This window comes from Festucalex cinctus, chromosome 9, assembly GCF_051991245.1.
Source record: "Festucalex cinctus isolate MCC-2025b chromosome 9, RoL_Fcin_1.0, whole genome shotgun sequence".
Lineage (NCBI taxonomy): Eukaryota > Metazoa > Chordata > Actinopteri > Syngnathiformes > Syngnathidae > Festucalex > Festucalex cinctus.
This window is the reverse complement of record NC_135419.1, coordinates 12750412-12768271: the sequence shown is the minus strand read 5'-3', so window position 1 is coordinate 12768271 and position 17860 is coordinate 12750412. Positions and strand designations below refer to the sequence as shown.

The 17860-nt window shown below is 40.9% G+C and overlaps 1 protein-coding gene and 1 non-coding gene across 7 annotated transcripts in view; both read left to right on the top strand.

Annotated features, from left to right (window-relative positions):
* Positions 1 to 9487: 9487 nt before the first annotated feature.
* trnag-gcc (transfer RNA glycine (anticodon GCC)) lies at positions 9488 to 9558 on the top strand. Its single transcript has one exon. It is a non-coding gene; the product is annotated as a tRNA-Gly (tRNA).
* A 210-nt stretch (positions 9559 to 9768) lies between these two features.
* The window catches only part of unc5a (unc-5 netrin receptor A), a 197699-nt gene continuing 189607 nt past the window's right edge, over positions 9769 to 17860 (top strand). The window contains exon 1 of one of the 6 annotated variants that reach the window (XM_077532743.1): positions 9769 to 10432. In XM_077532743.1, coding sequence (XP_077388869.1) covers positions 10342 to 10432 — 91 coding nt within the window. In that variant the 5' untranslated portion in view covers positions 9769 to 10341. The remainder of the gene's footprint in view (positions 10433 to 17860) is intronic. The other 5 variants (XM_077532746.1, XM_077532744.1, XM_077532745.1 and 2 more) reach the window with 5 other exon arrangements.

The window sequence follows — 17860 nt, the reverse complement described above, 5'->3', positions numbered from 1 at the left end:
CAAAACAGAAAGTTGGGTCAAATTGACCCAAGTAGCGGGTCGGTCCAATTTTTGACCAAAAATGGGTTGACCCAAAGTTGGGTCAATTTGACCCAAGTAGCAGGTCGTTCCAAATTTTAACCAAAATTGGGTGATTTTGGACCCTGCACTTTTAAGGTTGTACATATTAATGCATCACAATTTTGTCTTAATATTCATAAGCATTCCAGAGATTCTGAAATGAGTGCCAACATTTGTACACACATTTAAAACTGCTGGTTCAAAAGTAACTCAAATTGGGTGAACTAGCTAACCCACAGCACTGGGTCCAAAAGGAACCAAGCCAACGCTGGGTTATTAATACTCAGCACTTTGGGTTGAAAATTTCACCCAGCAAATTGGGTCAATATTTTTGATCCAACAAGGGGTAAAAATTCTCCACACTGATAAGTTAAAGTGACCAAAAAAAAATGGGTTACCAGGTTATGAGTGTAGCTCGCCCATGCCCAAAATGATTCATTCCATATCAATACAAGCATAACAGATGAAGAATGTAAACATGATTCAAAGTATTAAAGCAAAAATGTTACAGATTCAGTCATGCCATTGCCATGACAATATGGTTTCTCATAATTTCTTCATGAAAGGCAAATAATCAAATACTGTACAACGAGACTGCCATTGGAGTGCAGACCTGCCAAGGCTAAACGGTTAAAAACGGCTCTCTCTTTTCTAAACGGGTCTCTTTTATACAGAGAAGCCATATTAGAGTCGTAATAGTAGTAGTCCTGTCCTCAAATAAGCTGCATTCGATTTCGACCTTAGATCTCTGCCAAGGCTAAACTGTTAAAAACAGCTGCCTCTTCCATACAGAGAAGCTGAATTAGAATTGCAATAGCCGTAGTGTCCCTCAATAAAACTGCCTTATACAGAACTGCCGTCACACAGACTAAACATGAGCTGCCTTCTGTCAAGAGGTTTGTTTGTGGACTAAGACTTTTTGTTTTAATGACTTACGTGTCCACAACCTTGGATTATGAATGTTTAGAGCAGATGATTGACAGTGAAGGTCTAATTGGCCGTCAAAATGATGCTGCTAAGTTATCCATTCAACTAAAAATTAGGCTTGCTTTAATGTGAAATGCAAATGTGTCCGTTTACCTTGCTGCATGCACATTGTTACATGCTGAGAGGGCCATTAACGACTCCTATATATGCCTTTGTTATAGAGAGTCATTTAGGAAGCTATACACAAGATATTTTGTTACCCTACCTCTAGAAACCATTAAGAAAAAGAAACTCGTGGAAATTTGGCTTTGTACTGTTTTTGTTTTGGGTCATTATCCAGTTGGAGGACCTGTGGCAGAGAGCTTTTTTTTGTTTTTGTTTTTGTTTTTGCACATTCAACTTAGATGCCTGTCTTGAAATTTTGTTGTACCATACTCAGATTGGAGACATCCCGTGTCAGCCCCAAAACTTAAGCAAGCCGCCTCCTTGTTTCCTCGTATGCTCGCTTGTTCTTTTCTTTGTTCCCCCAGTAAAGGCAAAATTGTCATTAAAGAAATAAAACCCCATTAAATGCATATTGACAAGCCTCAAAGCTACTGGGAAAATGTTCTTTGATGATGAGATTTTTGGCAGGTCACTCCAGCTTTGTTTTTTCCACATTCCCAAATGAAGCATACAAAGAAAAGAACACGGAAGTACCAACTGTGACACATTTGTGGAGCTGCTTTGCTACATCTGTCTCATCTGTGCAAGATGTCATCTCAAGACATTCGAGGTATTCTGGAGTGAAACGTACTGTCCAGCGTCAGAAAGTTCAGCTGAAGCAGGCAAAAAGTTTTTTTTTGTTATTTTTTTTATGGGGATGTTTAAAAATATTTTGACGAATGCTAACGGCTGCAATGGCCAAAACATTCCTAAATAAAATTAAACTGCATTAATAAACTAACCACTAGCGCGTGCTATAACTGCACAAATAGAATCCAACCATGTCTTTTTAACAGATGTGCTGCTTTTAATTTCGAGACATGTCGACTGCAACGTAGCAATTTTAATATTGCGATGTATCGCAAGTTTCATTTGTTAGGGTTTTAAAATAATTTTGTTCGTGCAGAAAACTACATTTTTGACAGTTTCAAGTTACTTCCATTGTGGAATTTTCATCAATGCAATTCGTTATGTAATCATTTTTATTGGTACTGAAAAAAAAGATGACTCAAGTTTTCATGGGACAGTGACAGTCTGTTCTCTTAGCAACAACAACAAAAAACTGCATTCATATACTTTGAAAGAAGTTAACCTAGAGTAACATATGCCAGTTAACATTCTCCCACAGACGGTTTTACGTTATCCAGGAAAGGGAAGTTTTGCGTTTTTCTCCTGATGCAAGTCTCAGCGAGGCAATGACAAAGAGTGACACAAAAGCAGGGAGTCATAAAACATTCAACATCATTCAAAGTCTCTGCTCCCATGCACGCCGAAACAATCTGACATTCGAAACTACAAGAGAATGTCGGTCCAGGAAACATATTTAAGGAAGTCGTTTTTTTTTATTATTATTATTTGGGGAGCATAAGGACATCTTGAGGGAATACAGCTTGTGGGAAGAAAAATTGTATTGTATGTAATATTTTTTTCTTGTCATCCTGTTGGAGAGTCATATAAAACAGGACTGTGAATTTGTGACACTTTTGTCAAATGAACATGGTCGATTCTTGGCATTTGAAATCAGAACAGACGAAACTGCTTGATGTGCATTATCACTTTTCTGTCATTTGAACCTGTCAATCTTGTTGACTTATCATTATATCCTGTGATGAACTTGATAATTGTTTTGGCATAATGTTTGGGATCATTAGCCTGCTCAATCACAACGGCTCCCCTAATGAGTTTGATCGCATCAATGGTAGACAAAACGATTTGGTAAACCCACCTATGCTATTTTTTCCACTGGGTTTCGCAGACGAGCGTATACTGTATGTTTGGGATTTGATCATTTCTTTCTCAAACCATGAGCCTTTCCATAACTTTGTTAAATGTTCACCTTTGTCTTATCAGTTGGCAAAACTCTCCTCTGTGTACTTTCTTCTTCAAATTCTAGCCTCTCTTCCCCATTTTCCCTGCTAATGAGCGTCTTCTGGTGAAGCCTCTTAAGTCTTTTACGAAGAGATGAATGTGATACAGTCACTCTTGCCCTCTGGAGGCTGTTGCAAATGACACTGACAGTTGTCGTGGGGCCTTCTTGGGAGCTCTTGCAATGTTTCCGCTGTTTTCCTTGATCTACCCACTCAACGTCTGTTACTTAGTACACCAGTGGTTTATCGGGACACGCTTGTCATTCACACGTACTAATACTTTTGCTGGCAAAAAGAACAGTCTTAGAACTGCTGGGTGAAAAGTAACCCAAATTGGGTGAAATAACTAAACCGGTGCTGGGTTCAACAGAGATTGAGCCAATGTTGGGTTCATTATTATACCCACTGTGTTATGTTCTGAGGTTGGATCCCAAAAACGCAGACACAAATAAGACCTTAACTATTTATTCACATCAAGAGGCGTGGAACAAACTTGACTACATGAGAAACAACGACAGTTGCACAGAAGAACAGAGGTATAATCCAACAAAACCACACACTTCTCAGACAGGCTTATATAGACAGCGAATCGATCTGATTGGTTGTGGCTAGACATGTAGGTAACAGGACTGGCATAGAATTATCTGATTGGCTGTGACCAGATAAAGAGATTAAAGATTCTTGACATCACATAGCTCCTGACATCACATAGCGTCTTACCAGTTGAAACTCGATGCTGGTTACATCAGTTCAAAACAGACACTTGACCTCAGTTCAAAACAGACACTTGACCACACGATCATGACCTAAAAATAACCCTTGCATGACTCAAACATAACCCTGTCATGCCCTTGCATGACCCAAACATAACCCTTGCATGACCCAAACATAATCCTGTCATGCCCTTGCATGACCCAAACTTAACCCAGGCATGACCCAGTCATGACACATTGCACTGGGTTGAGGATTTGACCCAGCACGTTGGGCCAAGATTTTGATTATTGCATGTTCTCACTGAGCTCCCTACTTCATACTGCTGGGTCAAAAGTGGCACAAATTGGGTGAAATAACTTACCTAGCGCCGGGTCCAAAACGGACCAAGCCAATACTGGGTTATTTATACCCAAGGCATTAGGTTGTGTTGGTCCAACAATGGGTAGAAACTACCCATACTTACCAAGAATAACCCAGTTTGGGTCAAAACCGGACCGATTCACTAATGGGTCCATTTCACTGCATTTTGATGCAATTTGATCAATTGTGAGTTAAACCTACCAAGGAATGGGTTATCTGGTTATCAGTATAACTGGTTAAGAATAGCCTAATGCTAATTTTAAGTCCCACATTTTTGAAGAAGAAACAGCTTTCCTGAATATCTAGCATTCAAATGATACTAACTTGGGTTAATTTGATCCAACTTCTTTCAGTTATTTCAAACAACCAAATTTTGGGGGTTGTTTTGTACAAAAAAAGAAAAAAAGATTGTTCTGTACAAAACAACCCAGAAGATTGGGTCAAATTAAACCAAGTTACCAGGTGGATCCAATATTTGACCCAAATTGGGTCGTTTTTTACCCAGCAGTGTTAAAAGTATATGATTGGCAAAGGTTTAATACCAGATGCCCTTCCTGACACCAGACAGCCATTTTCTATGGGTGGGCCATACACCCCAATTGGGATTTGAACCCCGATCCCTGGGTCTAATGTCACCAACGATACCCACTGATACATCAAAATGTACTTCAATTACAGTACAGAAAATTTTCAGCCAATCCAAATCCAATCTTCAACCCAAAATGCTGGGTCAAAATAATGTAACCTAACTTTTGGGCAAAAGTAACCCAATCTGCCAAAATCCGCACTTAACTCAGCGCGTGGGTTACAATTTCAACTCAGTGTTTGTTTTTGTGTGAAAGGAGTTGACCTCACTGTTCCAGTACTTTTGTAGCAGTGTATATAATTCAACCATTTCGACCCTTAACGTGTAGAATAAGCTGTCATTTAAAACAAATCTCAATTCAGTGATATAACGATTCATTTAGGAAAGTGGCAAAATCAAGAACAAATCTTTACAAAAAAAAAAAAAGAAGTGTCTGCTTTTATAGAAATGCAATCAAGTGGGCAATTTCCTATGATTTTGTGCTTGTACTATTTTACATTTTCATCAAAGCACATTCTGCGGCCCTATCTGCAAAATTGAGAAATCATCATGGCTGGGAGATTGGAGGTTCAGCTTCATCAGCAGTCTGTGCCGCTCAAGTGAGAGACCTTCATCGCCCTCCCTCCTCCCCATCACTTTGTGCCTCTCTGTTTCTTTAACTCTCCACCACGTACTCTCATTTGGGCTTTTGCATCTCTTATCTTTTGGCTGCTTCATCTACTATTGTGTGAAATAATTATTAACCCCGCCCATATTTACATTCCACTGGTGAAATGAGTGCACGTGGTGTACAAGATCTCACAAAAGATACCGCCCCCCACCCACCCACCATTTGGCGTGTGTTGATGAGGTCGCTTTCATCCCAAATCTCCCATATGTGCTCCTTTGGCTTGAGATGTAGTGAGCATGAAGGCCATATGATCCACTTCATTTCTCATTAAAGCATTAAAGCATCCAATGATCCCTGTAAACGGCGGGGGCGCCCCCGTCCTGTCTCTGTCCCCGTTTTCTTTCAAGTGACACTGACAGCGCCGCTGCTCGGGAACAGTCGCAACTGTAATTTAGCCAGAGAGAGATTGAAGGACCCATCGGGGGTCACCGTGATGTTAATATAACACTCAACCCTCGACAAAGATTGTAATTGTTTATCTTATAATTAATCTTCCAATGGCCATATCAACAATATCTAATTAAAGCGACGGACTATTGATCCTCGTGCAGACATTCCGTGTAGTAATTATGAACAAAATGCTGTTGCATGCAAATCTGAACCTCAATTTCACTCTCACTGGACTGCATCCTCATAAGTGGTTTGCAATGTAATATGCAATCCACTGATGGCTTATTAAGATCTTTACAGTCATTTAATCTGAGACTGTGGTCAATTATATCTCTCTGGAGGAGCATTGCAGTTTAATTTGATATAAACAAAACAATAGGCTGCGAAGCTGTGGTCACGATGGAAGCTGATACGTGAAGTCTGCATCCTCCTCATGGGACACCCGCGCGTCTTTGTGCAAACAATAAATAATATTAATTTCATGGCAGACACCTTCATCGGATCAATAGCCATCGACTGCATCGGTTGTTGCTGCGAGTGCGTCGTGAGAGTAATTACGTCGTTTATGGAGGGAGTCGGGAACACAAACACATTAGTAACATACAAATGAGACTCATGTTTTCTTAATATCTATTAGTCAAGACGTCTCTTTGGGGCCACAGCGCCTCTAAATAATTCAACGTATTACAAGAGAAAAAGTGCCTCCGTCTCGGCATATTGTGATCGCACGCGCGCTTTTCAACTCTCGGGATATTGTAACGCCAGCCAGCGACGGCGAGAAAATTAATTACAACACCGCAAATCGATGAACCACTGAAGGTGTCAACTCCCCAAAGAGCTGTGATTGTTCATAGCCGCCTGATGGATGAGGAAGAAGGCCAGCGTGTCGAACCCATGGAGCCGTGCACACAAACGGACACTAAACACATCACAATGACAAATCGCGATTTAATCATTCACTGGAGCTAAAATGCAAACAGTGCAACGTAAGCTCACAGTTAGGGGAATATTTTGTACAAATTGCTCTGAGGTGGAATATTCAGACATGTTTGTATTTCTCATCAGATATAAAGGCAATGTGGGTACTTTCTCGGGCTGAAAAAGTAGAGTAAAATCCCGTGAATATCACGTACCCGTGTATAATACATTCCTCCAAAATCACTCTTGAAAAGCTGATTTTTCTCTATACTTGTGTATAATACGACCCCTGATTTGTTGGTATTCTTTAGTATTAGAGTGAATAATATGAATGAATAAAGATTAAAAATATAGAAATAAAATGTAAATGCTTTTAAATCCAGTTAGAAAAAAATACAATGCTCTTTCTCATACTTATAATAAAGGTTTTGAAAAATCTGGTTGTTGCACTGTAAACTAGTACTTTTAGTAAGCTATTTTTTTTTTAAATTATTTCTCTACTTTGCTTTTAAATCTCTTAACTGCTTTTAAATGTTGACATTTAATTACAGTATGTGAAGCGTCTTGAATTTACATTGGGTACTAGAAATCCGTGATCCAATTTATTTTATTTCATTTATTTTTTTAACAACCCCTAGGTTCTGCCTAATTATTGGTAGCTAAACTTCTAAACAATGTGAAAAGTTGTATGTTCTTATTAAGCCCCGTGTATAATACCCTAAGGGGGTATTTTGGAAGTGTTGTTAAGATAATGATGACAGACTGACGGTTAGGCTATAACAGAGCTGGGCACTTCCTTTAATCATCAATTCCCATCGATGGTGATGCCCACCTTTCAGCGCATGCTTCCGCATATTCAGCGAATGCTTTATGACGTGAAGCTTTGCAAAAATAAACGGAATGAGAAGGACCGTATGTACTCACCCCGATCGACGACACGTATTTATCCGAGGCGTCGTGTCATTGTGTCATTGCGTCGTGTCATTCTCGCAAGGTGGGCGTCATCAAAAACGGGAATTGCCAATTAATGGAAGTGCTCTACATTATAGTTTGGTTCGGCTTGAAAAAAAATGACAGGCTGATGAATGACCGATGGGTGGCCTGACTGGCAAAATTGACTTACACGCTTTCCTGACTTTTGTTTACGCCACAAGTGTTAGATAGAATTTTGCAAGTTGTCTGTGAATATCACTCTGCTTCATCTATCCTTCCCTCCTTCCTCTCTTTAGTTTTTCCTCTGGTCTCTTGAGATGTCCCTAATCTGTTGGAATGTAGAGGTTTCTGGGGTTGGTGTAGGATTCTGGTTTTTTTTTAACCGTGTGGGTGGCTGGTGGTGTTTGTTTGGTGCTTGATTTCACTTTGGTTCATCTTTCTTTCCTTTGACCTTTCCTCTGGTCTCCTGACCTTCTGAACTTCACGACTCTGGCGGGACTCTGAGGTGTCTGGTTAGGGTGAAGGGTAATGTGATTTTTATTAGGTTTGAGGTGAGCTGATGACTAGGACCTAATCACATATTAAATCGCAATAACAGTATTGAAGGAAATATTTTTTCTAAATCGTTCAGCCCTAGTGCATTTCCTGGGAAGAAAAAAAAAAGCATATGACTGAAAGAGACAATCCAGCAGCTTGCGCTAATAGGCCACAGAGCGGATTAGCAGAATGAGAGAAAGCATTAAGAGCAGCCTCATACTTTATATATCCAAGGCTGAGTCATTCTCGTATTTTCCTGCACATGCCGAAGCGCCCGTCAGGATTGGCCAGGGAGCTTCACAGCTGAGGGCTTGTGCCTTACGCTGTCAGTCTGCCACTGACTTCGACCTTTTCGAAAGGAATGTGAGATGGAGAGAAGCCTTAATGAGTTTGTGTAATAGCTGCACTCTAGCTGAGGAATCATTCATCTACATGAGGCCCATAATTAGCGGCTAAGTCCAGTTCTGTGCTTTCCACTTCCACTTATTATTCTGCTGACTTGTATGCAGGCGGCGGAGAAAAGCATAAACAAAGAGACAAACCCCCCTCGCCCGTCTGAAACATATTAATAATCTGCTCTGCGGCGTTGTCGAAAGCGCGGCTGAACAGTCCGATAATCACTCGACTGACACCCTCGGAAAATGAGGAAAAGCTATCTGGAACATAAGTCATAGCCTGGTGCGAGTTTGCTGACAGGTGTACGCTCTCGCGGGAGCGCTAATCCTCGTGCTTTCTTAGTCTTGGCTCAGTCCATTTTTGACCCAGCGTTGCGTTAGTTATTTCACCCAATTTGGGTTACTTTTGACCCAGCAGTTTGAAGTGTGTTGTTTTGTGTGTTTGTAGTAGAACAGCACGACATCATATGCGTCTCAAAAATATCATTAATAACTAGTTTGCATATTCTCCGTGTGCTCGCGTGGGTTTTCTACAAGTGCTCCAGCTTCCTCCCACATTCCAAACACTTGCATATTGGGTTAATTGAAGACTATAAGCAAGCCACTGGTGTGAATGGTTGTTTGTCTACAGTGTATGTGGCCTGTGACCCGCCCCGATTGCACAAAGTCAGCTTGGCAAGACTCAATCGAAAGTGCAATTGAAAATGCACTGGAAAGCTCCCACTAGTTTGTGGTTTGTCCAACTCACCCATCATCCTTTACGTAAATGTACATATTGTACGTTTAACAACACGCAATAAATCTTTCACATTTCAGACAGAAACACAAGACCGGAACATAAGTCTACTTTATACCGTCGACGTTGCCATCAAAATAAGACAAACCTATCATCTTGTATGTGGCCAATTCCCAGTAAAGTCACTGTGCATTGGTGGTCTAGTGGTATGATTCTCGCCTGCCACGCGGGAGACCCGGGTTCAATTCCCGGCCAATGCAATGTTTTAACTTTTAAAATTTGGGCATAACTTTTATGGCACATGTGTGCAGTTTGTGATCGCTGTGATGGGTCAAATTATGTGGGCAGTTTTTTTTTTTTTTTTAAAGGATGATTAGTCTTAATTTTCAAACGACTCTCCGTAGCTACTAGATAGTCGTAGTCTGTTACAATGTCTCGATTCGAATTCCCTACATCACTTGTTCTCGGATTGAATGGGCGTGTTTAGGGACGCTCCGTGGCCACGTTGGCACAGTTATCCGCTCCTGGTTTTGCCGCTCCTCTCTCATCCTCGGCGGTCTTACTACCTTCTCTGTCTCTCAGCACTCCAAGCAGCATTGCTGCGCCAGCAGATGTTCTCTCGCTGAGGCCAATTATTAGCATTTCTCGCATTTTGGCCACGCCGCATCCCTCGCTCGCTCGACGGCTGTCAAGCGGCGAGGAAAAAGTGCGTCCCTCCTTCCCCTCTCTGCAAGTGCGGGAGAGTGCAGCACTTTCTTTTCATTATTATTATTTTTTATTTCTGGAGTGAGGGAGATGCCAGCGTCAGTTTTGGGACGAAACAAGGCAGATTTCCGCGGGTGCGGGAAGGCATCATTTGATGTACCACACCTGTGATTCGTTGTTGCGAGCAACCGGAGACGCGCGAGGATGGCCGCACAGGACATGTGCTGAGGGAGACACTTTGGCTTCGTTTTTAAAGTGATTCTTGAACTCTGGACGTTTAACGTTCATATTTCTTGTCTTGAGAAACTTGATTTTTTTTTTTACAAAAAAAGACCAACATGCCCTTACTTGTGGGCCCCTTTGTCCGCTGTGGACTCGACGCTAATCTTCTTGTGCTTTGGCTCAGCTTCGCCGGCGTCACCTGCACCGGTAAGTTCCTCTCTGCCTTTTTGTTTTTAACGTTCATGTGGGTTTTTTTTGTCAAAGTGCACGCAAGTGTCAACTTCATCACGTCTTTGAATGTGGAAGCGGCGGCGTGGTAGTTATTGTTCCTCGCCCGTCCGCACCCTCAAGGTTACAAGAAGCCTCTCACGTGCTGACACCCTTCAAACTTGATGCACGTCTCACGCACGCGACGTCGACACCGTCATGTGGTGAATCATTCCTAACACGTTTCTCGTTCCGTTTCCTTCAGCGAGTTATAAAGCAGAAATGTGACAAAACTGCACAATGACGCTTCGGCCAGATGGCTCTCTTGTATAATGGATGACAATGCACAGTGACACGGCGCTCCTTTTACTGTCACATCAACAACCTTTCCTCCCCAGTTAAATGTGCAATAGCAGCCGGTTAATATGGGCAGACGAGCTTGTTCGCCTCCATCCGCCGCCTGCAGCACGGATGTCCCGCAAAGCAGGCAAAGGCGAGACTCCATCGTGCCATCCTGCTGCATTTGCAGCACGTTGACAGTTTTACGGAGTTGGGAGACGATCGACTTGCGCTGATGAATTGCGTTTTATGGGGTTGCCTCTTGGACGCGCGCTGGCAGACGCATGCAAATGTGCTGTAGTGTACAAAAGTGTGAGGTTTGGGTTAGCCTGACTGAGGAGGGGTCTTGACTTGATCAACATATATTGCTTTGTGGTCAGTAGGTCATGATTAACTTCAATTTGACCTGTTAAAACAATGTTGATATTTTCTGAAAACGGTATGCTCAGTATGATAACATTCGAAACATTTTTTAAAGAGCAATAAGCCTTCAATCTTGATTTGACAAAAAACACTCATTATTAGCGATGTTCAATACCCCTCTCTCTCTCTCTTTTTTTTTTAAAGACCGATACTAGTACGAGTGCTCATCTTTTTTACTAGTACCAGTGTAGTAGTTTTGATACACAAGAGTGTCAGATCTTATACATCCAAATACAGCATTTTCTGTGAAAATTAGATGAAATTAATAGCATTTTTTTAAATTTGCTTCCCTCTCCCATTTTTTCATAAAATACATGTTTTGTATAGAATGCACAATAAAATGAATTTCAATAAATAAATTAAGAAAGATTTATTATTTTTTTTTAAACTCTTTTACTCGCAGCCATTTTCAATGAAGCAACCCCCTTTGCTTCCGGCTGTTATGTTGGATTTTGAGTGATTTTGCAAGGCCCACAGAATGTTTTGTTCAATTGCTATAAAAACATGGAACACACCAAAAGAAAGATTAGAGTCTATGTTTTCATTAGGAAAAAAAAAGTGTATTTTTATCCGTTCCGTTTTGCAGCAATTAACATTAGAATATAGCTAAGTTTTGTCCATATCCACATTCCTGGTAAAAACACTGAGAAAAAGAGCTTGCTGCAACATGGCCTTTGCTGATCTCGTATACTCTGCTGCCACCTGCTGGCCGCACTAATTACCATTGCTTTAAGGCACCTCTTCATGTGAGAAGCTCCATCAAAGCCTTCTTTATGCTCTTGCATTAAAAAAACAAAAAACAAAAGAAAACATGTAAACACGTTTTTCGGAGGGATGGACAAACTGTTGAGAAAACGTTTTTACACGTTTTTGGGATTGAATGAGTTAATGGCCATCTGTGTGCCTAATGTTCCTGATCGTATGGCCACAACAGGGTAGCAGGTATTAGTATCGGCTGCTGTTGCGATTATCGAATACTGGGGCTGGGTATCAGTACTAATTCCCTGAATCAATTTCATTTTTAATTCAATTAAACATTTTTGATTTGATTCGATTCAGTTCACTTTAATCCAGTATTGGTCATTGTCCATAGTTTTAAATATCAAGGACATGATTAAAACCTCCACAAACATTAAATTGTACATAGGCAGTAACTTGTCAAATTATTTAGTTCCATTTTGTTCATGAAAGTAACGCGTTATAATCACTTGTGTTACACAAACATTGACATCAGCAAGGATGAGATGAAAATACTGTTTTCATAATTGTTATTCAATAATTGTGTATATATAAAGTAGAAGGATTCTGATCGAATTGCCGTAAAGTGTAAAAAGTCAGGTCTTTTGTAAATGTAAGAAAATACTTTGAAATTCCTGTGAACAGAAAAAAATAAAAATAAAACGGAAGGAAAAATCTGTTTTTGGGATATACAGGTTTTTCTTTAAAATTATTGGCCTTTTTGTGTAAATTTTATATATCAAAAGTACTAGTGATATTACTTGAGTACTCGTACTGGTATCGGTGTGGAAATAAAGTGGTATCGAACATCCCTACCAATTAGTCTCCTTCAGTTTGTGTGTGGCTTGTGACTTTACAATCCTTTAAAATCCAGCTGGTCATGACGGTTTTGACAATAACGGGATATTGTGGGGAAGTTGCTGGCGTGTGTTCAAAGAGGAGGCGATTTCACGCGCCATTTGCATTTCCAAAGTGTTACCCCTGCTTTGGGCCGAAGACAAAGATGTTAAAGTTGTGTTAATTGTCTTGCTTGGGGGCACAGGGATGATGAATTAGGCGGGCTTTGCGCTCTTGCATCAATTAGTGTTTAATTCTGAATATATTAGGTTTGAATAAACAGGCGTACCTCAGGGACCACATCTAGGGGCAGCGCGAGTGCAGTTGTACGCGCGAGTCTTGTTTGGATGCGTTTGATTGGAGTCTTTCATATGGGTTGGCACCATCTTGTTTGTGCCGTCTGATTCCTCTTTGGCTCATTTTCTTCTTTTTCTCGCCCCCACTGTGAGGTTTTTGCCACAGTCCAAAGACATGAGGCTTAAGGTCGGATTGTGTATCAACACACGTTTTGACTTTGATACTCTTTTGTTTGCGCTGCGATCGACTAGCAAGCCATTCAGGGGTGTTGCTTTTCCCCCATGCATGAAGTGATCTGCTCCCGTGTGTGTAATGCAGATGAAAACGGGCAATAATGACGTCAATAATAACGTCAGTTCTATCCCCCCCCCCACCCCTCACCTGTATCCGATTTGGAGGCGCAGCGTCCCGGCCGTCTGTCAATCTCTGTCACGTATCGGGTCAATGCGAGCGCGCTCCACTCCCATCAGACTTCTTTTATAGGACAAGGCCGGAGCCAGAAATGGATCGCAGGTAATATGCGAGCCAATTCTTCCTACATCAGGACCGGGGACAGTCTCCACTCAGATCAGTCAAACGATCCTCTGAGAGACAAGGCTGCTGACTCGGCGCTCGCCCGTATCAAAAGCCCACTCGTCTTTTTTTTTTTTTTCTTTTGCCGAGAAAAATAAGTCAGTCACTAATAAAGGTAGGCCTGTCAGTCTGGATTTGAGCTAGCCCAGCACTTTTTCTTTGACGGTGTTGTGAAAGGGGGGAAACACTTTGAGCTTCAGGAACAAAGTAGCGCACTGCTTTACTTGCGTGTGCACAACATTTGATGCCTTCAGTATGCAAAGTGTGCAACTTGGTGGTTTTTAAAAGTTTGCGCATGGATTTGCTTACATGTATCGGGTTACTGTCACATACAATGGTACGTCAAAGGCCAAGCATAATCTGTGGGTGGGAACCTCTGGGTACCTTACGATACGATATGCCATACTACAAGGCTCACGATAACGATTATCTCACGATATGACGATACCACGATTATCGATATATTGGCCAGGTAATAAATCCACAATAATCTACGATAAAACTAATCAAGCCATAAATGGGTTTTTAAATGTTAAATTGAAGATATAATACACATTTTCATCGAAACGTATGCAAAACTGTCAGTTGCTGGATCGATAAATGTCTTACACAAGTAAAGTAAGCTCATGAGTCTTCTTCGCCTGAAGACTTCTGTACATTTCCTCGCCACTCTTATGAGATGCTCCCCCTAATGGCCCGCCAAGTAATTGCTCAATAAGTAATGGACAATGGAGCTGTTATAGTGGCTGTATATTAACTACAAATATTGTGATACTTGCGTAGGCATGTCTATAATCTATCGGGAGACAAAGTATCACGATTCATCTCTATCGATATATTGCCACACTCCTAATCTGCGATGCTCTTGGACCTCGGATTTGGTTCATCTTTAGGATTCTTCAGGGAAATTCCAGGTAGGCTTTCAAAGCAAAAATGGAACTTACACAACAGAAAAAATGTTTAAAATTTTGATCCCTAGTAGGTCATAAAATCGGCAAATTAAAAACAGAGTAAAAACAAGTGGTGCTATCATGGAGGACAAGAGAACCTGGAGAATATTTACTAGAGATGTTCAATATCACTTTTTTTTTTTTTTTTTTTTTCCCAGACCGTTACCAGAATGAGTACACAACCTTTGAGTAGTCAATATCAATACTAGGCCCCGATATATTAGTACTTTTGATGCATAAATTTGTCCCCAAAATTTTTTAAAGAAATACCTATATATTTTAAAATAGCATTTTTTTTTTCTTTGAAAAAATCTCCAAATGAATGGCAATGTTCTATTCTTCTAATTTCTAGTTTCTGATGTTAAAACAGCCACTAGAGGGCTGCCGATCTTCGTATCATGCGTTGTCATGAGTAACCGATACCTTGAAATAAGACCAGGCAATCACCCCGATACCTAGTATCTCGTGCGTCCCTTACATTTAACTGTACTGAGCATTTATACAATTTTAAATTAAAAAAAGTTACCTCAATGATGTTTTAAAAATATATTTCATTCATTTATTTAATCAGGCCTGCGATTGGCTGGCAACCAGTTCAGGGTGAACCCCACCTACTGCCCGTAGCCGCCTGGGATAGGCGCCAGAACTCCCCACGACCCTTGTAAGGAGCAAGCGGTTAAGAAAATGGTAATTAATTAATCAGGCGTCTGACTCAATATCTCCCGGCATGTCCGGTGTTTGCGTCGGTGGGTTTGGTAAGTTAAGCTAGCGACACTCCTAACTGGGTACATTTTTTGAATTGCCTGTTTTGTCTGGGAATTTTCAGTTCAGATTTCACTGTGTTTCATCAATTTTTCCAAGCTCATGTTGCTTTTCTTGCAAGTCACTTATTTGAACTTTCAACTTCCCATCATGACTGTCAATTCACATAAAAACACAAGCAAGCATCTAAGATGAGTGAGGGGGGGGGGCAGTATTTTTCTTTGTTTCCCCCCCTTTTGTGTCCCACAAGAGTGTTACCCAGCAATTGTTGTCTCGAAGGAACGTGGAAATTGGCCGCCATTTCCACAGGGTGTACGTTTTGTGATGATGCAATAACCACACTAGGCACAAATCGATTGCGTAATCCTGCCGTTTGCCCGTGCCCGTTCCCTTCCAATGTGAGGATTTCCTTTGCCAGACGTCTTTCAATGGTCGGATGTGATTCATCCCAGTGTTGTCTTTCTGGCTGCCAGTTTGTCTCTTCTCATTGATTCACGAAAGATGAAATTAAAGAAGAAACGCTTCTGCTCGGTAGATTTGGGAAATGTTGCTGTCTCATGGCAACACATAGTCATGGTCTGGCAGATTAACATGTTCAGATTTGTTTATTTTTATTTTATTTTTGCAGTATTGTTTGCAGTATTTATTTAGTTTGGGTGACCAACTCCCATTTTCTTGTGGAAAACGTTTTTTCAATAAAGTTTTTCATTGTGTTTGTTTTTCCATTGAGACACATCTCAGGAGCTAATCTTTCTGGGGCCAGTTAGACTTTTCAATTATACTAGCGGGTCCTAGTTAGCTCCCGGGACAATATGAGTAGCGCTCGGGTCTGTTCTAAAAATAGCTCATCACTGATTGGACACTGTGACCGACTAAGAAGTATGAAAACAGGAGTATGTTTATATTTATTTGAGGGATGGGTGAGTACCTATACCAGGTGTCAATACCGGGCCTTATTTCAAGGTATTGGTACTCGTGTTAGCTGCCAAGTCCTCTTGGGGCAATTTTTTAAACATGAACTAGAAATTAGAAGAATAGAAAATTGTCATGCAATTTTTAAGGAGAAAATGCTACATAGTTTTGGGATATTTATGTATCCAATGTACTAGTGGTATCGGTACTTGTATCATGACCACAAAATAATACTCTCATACTGGTATCCGTGTGATTAAAAAGTGGTATCGAACATCCCCAGTTGTTTTTAAAGGTTTGACTCCAGCGTCATCGATGCTAGTGTCATTAGCCAGTCTATGGCGTTTTGCATGATAATATAGCGTTATGCTAACAGGCTTTTGTACAGCAACGTTATATCTTCTTTTCCTTTCGGCTTGTCTGGTTAGGGGTTCGAAACATGTCGTCATCCTTTTCTATGTAAGGCCATCTTCTGAATCGTCCTCTCCAAAGCCCAACTGGCCTCAAGTTTTGCCTCACTCCATCCGTCAAACTTCTTTTCGTTTTTTTTTTTTCTCTGGCAGCTCCATCCTCATCATCCTCCTTCTCACTAGTTCGCATCTGAATGTGTCCAAATCAAGTCTTGGAAGGCGAAGTTAAAATGATTTACTCGCAAACATACTGTACGGTATGCATTAATGTTTTTGCCCTGCAGTCATTGGAAATGAATTGAAATGACACATCACATGCATCCAGAAGAGTGATGCGCTGAGGCGAGGATTATTTCCCTTTGAGTGCCAGATTTGACAAAATAAATTGGTAATCACATGTGCGGAATCTATCACAGAGGTTGAAAATCACACTTTCAGAGTGTACGTTTTAAAATGATCTCTTTCCTCAGGAGCACAAGTTAGTTTTCATTTTATCTTCATGCTGTTTACAGAATTAGATATAAATATTCTAATGAAAGGAGGATGAGGATTGCTTCGGCACAGGTCGACGATTTGTCAAATTGTTTGTGTATATTTATTCAACTTTCTCCATGTGAATTTAGTTTGTAGATAACCCTGATGTAAATGTTCCGGCTGCTTGACACATGCAAAATACGTTATTGTGTGTGTGAAGTTGCTGTGATTAATGGCCGCTAAGATGATAGTCCCGCACAAATGGCTACACGGTAAACAGCGCGTGTCATCACGGGTCGGCTTGAAACAAAAGGCAGAGGTTACATGGAGGATACAGCCTGCAATTGGGTGCTGTTTTTTTTTTTTTTTTTCTGTCCGCCTTCTTCTGTGCCAAAGCGCTACATGTGTCAAATGCTGCCCTTTTGTTTCAATTACCCTGTTGGTATGATTCAAATTTGTATGAGAAATCCTGAAATGCAGCACATCATTATTATGTGTTTCTTTCTGGCTGGTATAATGTTGACCTCTAATCTCTAATCTCTGATGTGGGATTGGGATGACCCCATGCCTCACTGCAAGCAAGTAATCAAATTGAGGGTCATGGTCACAACTTAAGAGGTCACATTTTTGTCTGCTCCGTTCAAGAGTTTGTTCTTGCTAACATCATTTAGGACGGCTGGCTTGCTAACGTAGCATCTCCTTAGCGCAAATAG